Raw genomic sequence first — 8,830 nt, forward strand, 5'->3', positions numbered from 1 at the left:
GATAAAAGCAGAACCTTGCCTGGGTGAAAAGTCATGACAGCTATACAGCAAAGGCAGGCAAGCAGATGATTGATCGAACAAGTTTGCAGTTTTACCAATTCCAGGCATCCCCCAATGAGCTTAGAACACACCAATGTCAAACTAACTGTGTGCATAGAGGAGACGCACACTTAGCAGCAGGAACAGTTTGATTTTCTGCCTTAGAAAGATTTGGTGCTACACATTTGGCTTAGTTAGCAAAACTGCCCTGGTGATGAAGTTGCTGCCAAACTCAATATAACCACTGCAGTAGAGCAAAGAGGTGGGGGGGGGAAAAAACCCAATACGTTGTGTTCCTTCCCTCCCACCCACCGCCCCTTTTTTCCTCCCTATCTCAAAAGTACAGTTTTACAGTGTACTTTGCCACTTCAGCTTTTTTGGATTTTGTGAAAATGAACTTATATACCGATATTACTGCCCCACAAAGCCCATTCCTGCCTCTCTCCCAGAAAAACTAATATACTGGGTTAAGTTTTCAAAGTCAACTTCCCCTTCAGATTTCCGTTAACACTTCTTGGAGGATCAAACCACTAAGAAAAATAAGTAAGAATCATTTTTCTAGAGAAATTCTCCAAGTTTAGGATTTCTGTTTTGCTGACAAATACTATGCTTCTTAAAAATATATCATCACAGACAGAAGACCTTAATTATAGAAATGCAGTCACTACCCAGCAGTGCTTCAGAGGAACTGGTTCACCCCTGTCTCAAATCACGTTTGATCTCTGCCTCTGTTATAACATCAGCATATAAACTTGGCACTTCCTTTAATGTCTGCTTTTAAGGTCAGAAACAGCAGGTTAAGCCCAAGTTGTAGTGGCAGAACAATGGAGAGAGTCTTTTATCAAGGACAGAAAAGATAAAACCTTGAAGCTCAGTGGCAGGACTCACAAAGCTTTTGCCAGCTCTTCTAATATTAGGTCTCAGAGTTGACAGAAACAGCTGCAATATGGCTGTTTCCTTCGCAGATTTTAACCCTTGTGACCGTCTCAGCAAACCTACCCAGAACCCACTGAAGGCAGAACTCAGGACTTGCCTATCTCCACCTCTCCAGACGTTGCTGTGGGCAGCCCAGTTCTTGCTAGGTCTATTCTAAGGCCGTACCACACCACGCTCCCATGTCCACCTCAGGCCACGCGTGCCTGGGAGGTGATGCGTGGTGTGACATTCAGTGCTCGGCAGCTGTGTGGAACAGCCTGCTTTTGCACAAGCCAGGCTGCCTTGGGCCAGACATCCCTATATGTTTGATGATTGGTACTGCACCCTAACTTCAGTAATTTACAACTATTTTAAACCTGGCAGCATCCAAATCAGACCTCGACAAGTCTGCAAAGAATGATGTCTGTTTTCGAACAACATTCTACCGTCTACAAGTAACAGTAGCATCCCTCCAGGGCAAAGGTGCTACTTTTCCCTAGAGCTTATTCACAGAAAGGGTAACAAGCCTACTATAAGCTACAAACTGCTCTCAAACAGCTATTTTAAGTTCTCTGCCCTTCACAGTATAAGCTTCATGCCATATAACTTACTGTATGACTTGTTTCTTGAAAATCTGAGGATTTGTTCTCTCCACCAACACCACCCCAAGCCCTGCCTCAAAAAAAAAACCAAACCAAAACCAACCCACATTGCTGTTTACTTGTGAAACATCAGCTTGCTTGAAGTCTTCTCTTATTCATATGCGTCTGATACAATACGTATCATGCATCATAACAATGTTAGTTACACCACCTCATAGTTTTTTCCTAGGCCCTACCTCATTCAGGACACAGGGTAAATCCAAGCCATGCTTTTTATCTTTTGCAGATGTGAGGCATGCAGTAAGCAAGGCAGAGGATCACAGAGAAAGATGGTTTCATCACAAAGGCAGGTGGTGCTCCTCTACAGAATGGATTCTACACTTGCTTATGCCAGAACTACCAGATCATTCTGTTAAAAATAAAACTTTCTACAGGCAATCACTGACAATACACCTCAGACTGTCTAAACAGAAACCCCAAAGCTTAACAGGAGCACTAAGCACTCACAATTGAAATCAAAACTGGCAGGCACTATGATCTGAACACAAGCATGTCCCAAAAGAGTTCCTAGTTCCCTTAAATTTGGCAACCAAAATTAGTAAACTTGGTGGACTTAACTCCTTGGTGCCTCAGCTTCCCAATCTGAATAGGGATTAAAGTCACCTCTACCTCTACACTTCCTATAGGTCTTTTAGAAGTAAATTAACTTTTTGCCAAGTGCTCAAGACCGCAGTGATGTGAGCCAAAGAACAGAGCAGAGGGAAATCAATCATTTTGAATGCAGTGCAGTATTGGAATGGGAGTCATGAGGCCACAGAGAGAACAACGAGAATTAAAACAAAACACGGACTATCTGCTCACTTGTTGAGCCTTGTCTATCCTGTGCAAGGAATAAACTAGGGGTTGTTTAGAATAAAGAATCATGCACATAAGCACTGCATCATAATACACACGTGAAGGAGGGAGACAATTCCCAATGTGTCACTTTTGGGCACCTGACTTTAGAGCTTTACTATTTTCTTAACAGTGGTAAAATTATAAAATAACACCTACCGAGGATTTGGCAGAATTTTAAAGCTATTTTTATTAATTATACTTCATAATTCTTTACAACTTCAAAATCAATTTCTACATGTGACAGCTGTTTAAGACACAGTTATTTAAGGATATTGAAGCCTAGGAGTTGAAAAAAGAGATCTGCTTTCAGGGTGTGCAACCCCAACTTCTCAATTCACTCTAAGGAGTCCCTAAAGAATCGTGTCCCTTAAAACTGACACCGATGGAGGAGCTCCTCAGCTCTAGTTATCACAGAGTGTACACCAAAAGACTTAAATAAAATATTATTACGTTCTACAGCAGGTACCTCAATTAATTCAGAAACACCTAGAGGACTCTCAGACTCTGGAGCTTCTGGTCCACCGGGCTTTGCTGCAACAGCAACAACAGGACACCCACAGAACCTGAAACAGAGAGAGACTCCCACTATTAGACCACACACCTCCTACGTGTGTCAACGTAAAGTAGTTCCAGGCTCATCTGACAACGAAGGCAACTCCCTCAAATTTATCTGCTCTTCCTCATAGTGAAAAACTGATAATTTTTCCCTGAATTACTAGCATCTGCGCTACTCGATTTCACTATCAAATTTTCAGACCTGTTTAGTATTAGCTACTAATTCAACTCTGTCACAGTCAAAAGCAAAATATATTTCAGAAGCAAAGGGCTGTTACTCAGCCCTCCTGCAGGGGCTTTGCGTTCAAGCCATTTTACCTGGAGCCCAGCACTATTTTCTGCTTTCATTACAGCAATTGTAGCAGTAGCTGGAGAGTCATAACCTTCCAATGCAAGACGGCACATGATGTCCACCTGAGCCTGCAGGCAGACTGCAAGATCTGCAGGCAACAGAAAGATCTAAATCTGCTGAAATCAGAGTTCACAAAACTCACAGATCTCAAACATGCAAAGGTTCAGAGAAGAGCAGTACTTCCAACTACCACACTTTCTGTCAGTTTAGCTTTATTATTATTTTTTTTACTCTTCAAGTCCTTAATATTCAGCAGCTTTTTTTTCTCCCACAAATTCAGTCAGACTTAACTTTTGCTCCCTAAAACACAACCCAGTGTTTGAATCACCTGATAAGAGTTTAACTTCCCTTTCCAAAAGGTAGGCAAAACAAGCTAAGTTGAATCATTACTGCATTTTTGCAAAACTCAGGACTAAACATGTAAAATACAGATATTAAAGCAATGGAATAACAATCAGTAATCACTTTTTAGTGACTGCTTCGCATGGATGCTTGATTTGTATGCAGATTCAGACCAAAAGTAGTCATCATGGTCATCCTTTTGATAAACCCTATGGAAGGTGGGTATCTCAAAAAGGGAGCTGGAGGAAAAGTACAGTACCTTGATAAAGAAAAAATACTAAGTGCTATAGAGGAAGCTCATTTAGTGACCGAACAGTAATCAAACATGTAAGGGATTTTCTTTGGTCATATGCCATAAGTCTGAGGCATCCAGGGACAAAGGGTAAAAAAGATGCGCACTGAAAATCCCTGTAATTAACCATAAAACTTTTGGAAATTTATTTACGTGCAAATACTTCAGGGCACTGCTTTCCAATAAATAGAAATTTATGCTGAACTGGGTGCTTTACTCTTTTCCCCATACATCACCACAAACAGGGTAATCATATACTGCCTTTGGAGGCACTTCCAAATATGACTCAGCCCTACTAAAACTCTTACTCCATGATACTGATTTATTGTCAGAGTTTAGACACTGCTGGACAAAGACAAAAGCCAGCATATGCAAAAAACCATGAAGAAATAGAAATTCCATTCACGGGGACAGTTTACTTTTGGTAGCACCATCTACTCTATAGCCCCAACTGACTTCGGATCTGTTTACTGCTATGGAACTGTGCACACATGTCTCTGTGTAGAAGAATAATAAGTAAACCATTCATAGAAAAAAAAAACTCATTGCCAAGTGTTTGGGGTCAAAGGCAGCTGTCAAACGGTCTCAGCATAGGCCCTGCTAATAAAAGGAGTTTAGAAATACAAAAACAGTTAAAAAACATGCATTTGGAAATTCAAAGTCAAGGAGGAAAAAGACTGTCAAGAAACAAAATGTGCCTGAAATAGAACAAGAAAAGACTTTACAATCCAGCCCAGGTTAGCGGAGCTTTCAAAGCACCACTAAGCAGAGACTGCACATGCAAAAACTGAATTTTGTCATGAGAACAATACACAGACCTATCTGATACAAAAGCATTTCTAGGCTCCAGAGTTCAAATGAGTAATTCGAACATTATGACAGGACCATTTCTCTCCAGATGATCAGCTGATACAAACCCTTGTTTTAAAAAGGGGGGGTAGAGGTAAGGACCTCACAGTCAGCTCGTCAACTGCTTCAAAACCTCACTTCCCCTCCAGTTTTGACAGAGTTCGCTCATTTCCAGGACAGGCAGTAAAGGCCCATCTGTACTCCAGGATTTAAAGAGAAGATTAAATTTTAACAGTGTATGTAAGAAGTATTCCTGAACACCAATTTCCTTACAAAAATTTGTCTTTGCTTTATGAATGTGAAACTAGAAGTGTCTTTTTTTCCTCATCATTCACCAATATGATCTTAGACTAACCCAAGAATGAAGTATCACCTGCATCAGCAATTACTGCCATTCAAGAAGAATGAACAAATTTTAAAAGAAGGACAAAATAAAACTGAGCAGTGTATTAAGATAAACTCTCCTAAAAATCATTAGCTTCTTGGCATAGATGAGAAACAGATAAAACTATCTATTAATTGCAACATTGCTTAATTCACATTCTATACATCAACCTTTCAAACTATCACACAAAACAAGAAAGCCGTTAGATAATTCTCTCAAAGTTTTCCTAACTTTACTATCTCAATACTGTCTCCACCAGCATTACCTGTGAATTTGATAACAAACTTGCCGCTGCAAAAAACTGTTGATTCAGAATGTTTTCATGTATTGCTGGAATCTCCTTTCTCCCCTAAAAAAAACCCACCACACTCTTCCTCCCCCAAAACAAGGGGCAGCATCCTACAGAGAAAACCAAGCCACCCTGTATTTATTTGCCCTTAAATAAACAGCTGTCAGAGAGAACTGTAGGATTCTAAGTTCCCAAAAGAGAATTTCACTTTCTTGGTGACCCCTGTACCATTCCCAGCACAACAGAGAGACTCAAGAACAACACAGGAGCTGGAAAGACACCAAGATTTCAGTAGTCACTATTATGGCAGTTGCACAGCTGAAAAGGGACACTGCTCTGCCATCACAAATAAGCTAAGCAGAAACTGCCAATCAAGCTTTGCTTTTTTGTCTCAGTGAAATTCTCGCCTCTGTACACTGAATCCGATTCCTTTGATTCTTCAAACCAAAATGAGACCTAACAGCTATAAACACGGGAGTCAATATTCTCTTACGACCCTGGGCAAAGCAAGCTGTGCTTCAGTCTGTATAACCACTAAATGAACATAAACACGTCTGTACTGCATCTCCCCACTTCATAACAGCCACATTTCCACTCATGAGCCCCACTGCACTTCACTCATCATGTACCTCAATTGATTTACCTAAACGAGACTGACAAACGTCATTCCAGCCAGAGTCACGTTACAGTACACAAAATCCCATTTTTCTGCTCTCTCTAACTGGGGCAACTGCACCTTTCATCCTCACTAAGAAAAAGCCCAAACACTTTCTTTTCTCTGGAGTAAAAAAGACTTGCAGATCACAACAAATTGCAAGCCCATAAACTAAACCCAATAAACAAACCTACCGAACTCCCAACCATTATTCATCTGGATATTCTTGCTTTGTTTTATCAAAGCTGAACTCCAAGCAGCCCTGTAAGCTGCTTTATTATAGGAAAATACTTCTCCACATGATACTTGCAGATGTAAATTCAGGACTGCATTTGAGTTTCAGGTAATCTTTCCACTCTCATGACCTTTGCTAGACATCTCCACATGTTTAGAAGTGTGTTGAAGGGAAATGGGGGTGAAGTATTTTTGTTAAACATTTTGTTACAAGTTAGCTGTTAATATTTCCATTAACTTACTTAGTATTTTCCAAGGTCTTCTGCATTTTCTTAGTCATCTTCTCAATGGCACTTTGTCTCTTCTCCTCTGGCAGGAGATCTATTTTGTTCAGAACCACCACCATCTTCTGGCAGGCAATCTGCCCAATTACCAAGCACTCTGCTGACTGCGTCTGCATCCCTTTTGTCACATCTATTACAAGCATCATCAAATCAATAATCTGGGCACCTGGAGGAGAATTCACAGTCAGTATTGCAGCAGCATAAAAATGCTAAGAATCATTTTCTTAAATAGTATCCATAAAAACTGTCAGTATATGTACAAATGCCCACAAAGAGGAACAAAGCACAAGTCAAAGCAAGCGCTGAATGCACAGCTATGTTTGAAAATAAGAACTCAGGAACTCAAGCTATTGTATGCTACCATGGAATCATAAAATAGGGCAGCATGAGATTCCTCCATATCAACAGCTGAAGTCAAAGGCTGTTTCACTGCATTAAAAAAGAAAACTACCCTTGCAGTGAAACAAGCATGACATTTGCCTCAATTAAAAGAGATAACCTAAGAAGCTATGCAAGAACATGGCACAGCCAAGGAGACACACAACACTGAGCCAGCTGCACACTTAGAGCAACCCCAGTGAGAGCCAGCCACGCGCCACAGCCGTACATCTGCAGTCCTCAGTCCCTGCCTGCTTCCCACTATTCCTTCTTTCAGAGCCCAAAATTTGATAAGAGTAAAAACCACCAGAAGCAGGTTTACCCCAAGTCTAAACGAATTCCTACAATCCCTCAGTGGAAGGAAGCAGCGATTTAAACCCTAATCCCAGTTCAGATCTACATATCTGGAGTACGTACTTCATACACAGCCACAAACAGATCCAATTCTTACAGCTCTTCAAGAGAGTTTCTGCATTTGAAGCTGAAGTTACCCATCATGCTTATGGATTATTTTTATTTTTTGAAGTATTGTCATGAACCCTTAATCCTTTGATTGAAGCAACCTGAATTTCTTAGATCTAAATCAGTTTAAGGAAACTTTTGATGAATGTTGGGCCTTCTGCTAATTACATTCAGAATTTTCCTGTTTCATTCCAGGTAAGTGAAATACTCCAAATATCCAAAGAGTAAAGTGCAACAGACTTCAATGTTGAGAAAGTTTAAACATAAAAACTAAAAATCTAAAGACGAACTATCAGAAAGTCTTATGTCAAAAAACCTATTTTGTAAGATTGTAGATGCTAGAAATCATGCAAAATTGCAGCACTCTAAGTACTTTTAATATTTGCCTTGAGCTTTTGATCAGAAGAACAAGATATCAATAAAACTGTTCCTTGTTCTTTTGCCCTCTCCAACCTCCCCTCCCCAATTTTTTTTTCCTTCTTTATTAAGCTTTTACAACAGCTATGACAACAGCTACCCTTGTTCGTAATTCCCATGAACTCAGGATAGGAAATCATTCTGAGGCTGAAGTGCATGGGTGAACGAGTGGGTGGGAACTACAAGAAAAAAAAATTACGGTCACAAATGACTATTTTCAACCTACCAAAGCTTTCATCTTGTAACAATGAATGCTAAATCCTTCAGAGCACTAGTTGGATAATTATGACATTTCCCAATCATTTCTCTCAAATATCTCTCCATGACAAATTGAACGCAGACTTTATATCTTCAAAAGTGTTTTTCCACTGTAACCGTTTCAAGAATTGCAGTAATTTAGAACTTGCTTAAATCATAAACACGAGCATCATCACTTAATACACCATACAGAAGTGCAGACCTGGAGGACAGGAAGCAAGGGGACTGAAAACTGTTCAAGTGGGACAAAACACTTAAATCAGAACGCACACGCTTTTGCGAGTGCGTACAGCAGGAGGGTTAAACTTAACACAGTACCCATAGTTTGTACTAAACTACACCGCACAGTAATTCTTAGTACGGAGGTGACATCCTCAAAGTGAATGGGAATTTACAAATAAACCCAAACCATTAAGTCAAATTTATTATTAATACTATTAAAAGTGTCTCCAGTAAAACAGCAATGCTGCAGCTTAAGTTTTAGCTAACTCTGTTACAGCTCCCCAAGCACAGCCATCCTTATGCTCCAGAATTAAGCCAAAGTAACCAGATCCAAATCTGGCCCTGAAAAGGGTGGCTGGTAAGATGCCTTTTATATGGTGTGGCATCTCTTCCCTTCAACAGG

General features: G+C 40.2%; 1 protein-coding gene across 1 annotated transcript in view; it reads right to left on the bottom strand.

Annotated features, from left to right (window-relative positions):
- EEFSEC (eukaryotic elongation factor, selenocysteine-tRNA-specific) overlaps positions 1-6,856 on the bottom strand; it is a gene marked incomplete at its 5' end in the record, with an annotated part of 87,764 nt that extends 80,908 nt beyond the window's left edge. Inside the window, 2 exons of the mRNA XM_010138770.1 lie at positions 2,920-3,016; positions 6,649-6,856. Coding sequence (XP_010137072.1) covers positions 2,920-3,016; positions 6,649-6,856 — 305 coding nt within the window. The remainder of the gene's footprint in view (positions 1-2,919; positions 3,017-6,648) is intronic.
- Positions 6,857-8,830: the final 1,974 nt, after the last annotated feature.

Source organism: Buceros rhinoceros, unplaced genomic scaffold (genome assembly GCF_000710305.1).
Source record: "Buceros rhinoceros silvestris isolate BGI_N320 unplaced genomic scaffold, ASM71030v1 scaffold2296, whole genome shotgun sequence".
NCBI lineage: Eukaryota > Metazoa > Chordata > Aves > Bucerotiformes > Bucerotidae > Buceros > Buceros rhinoceros.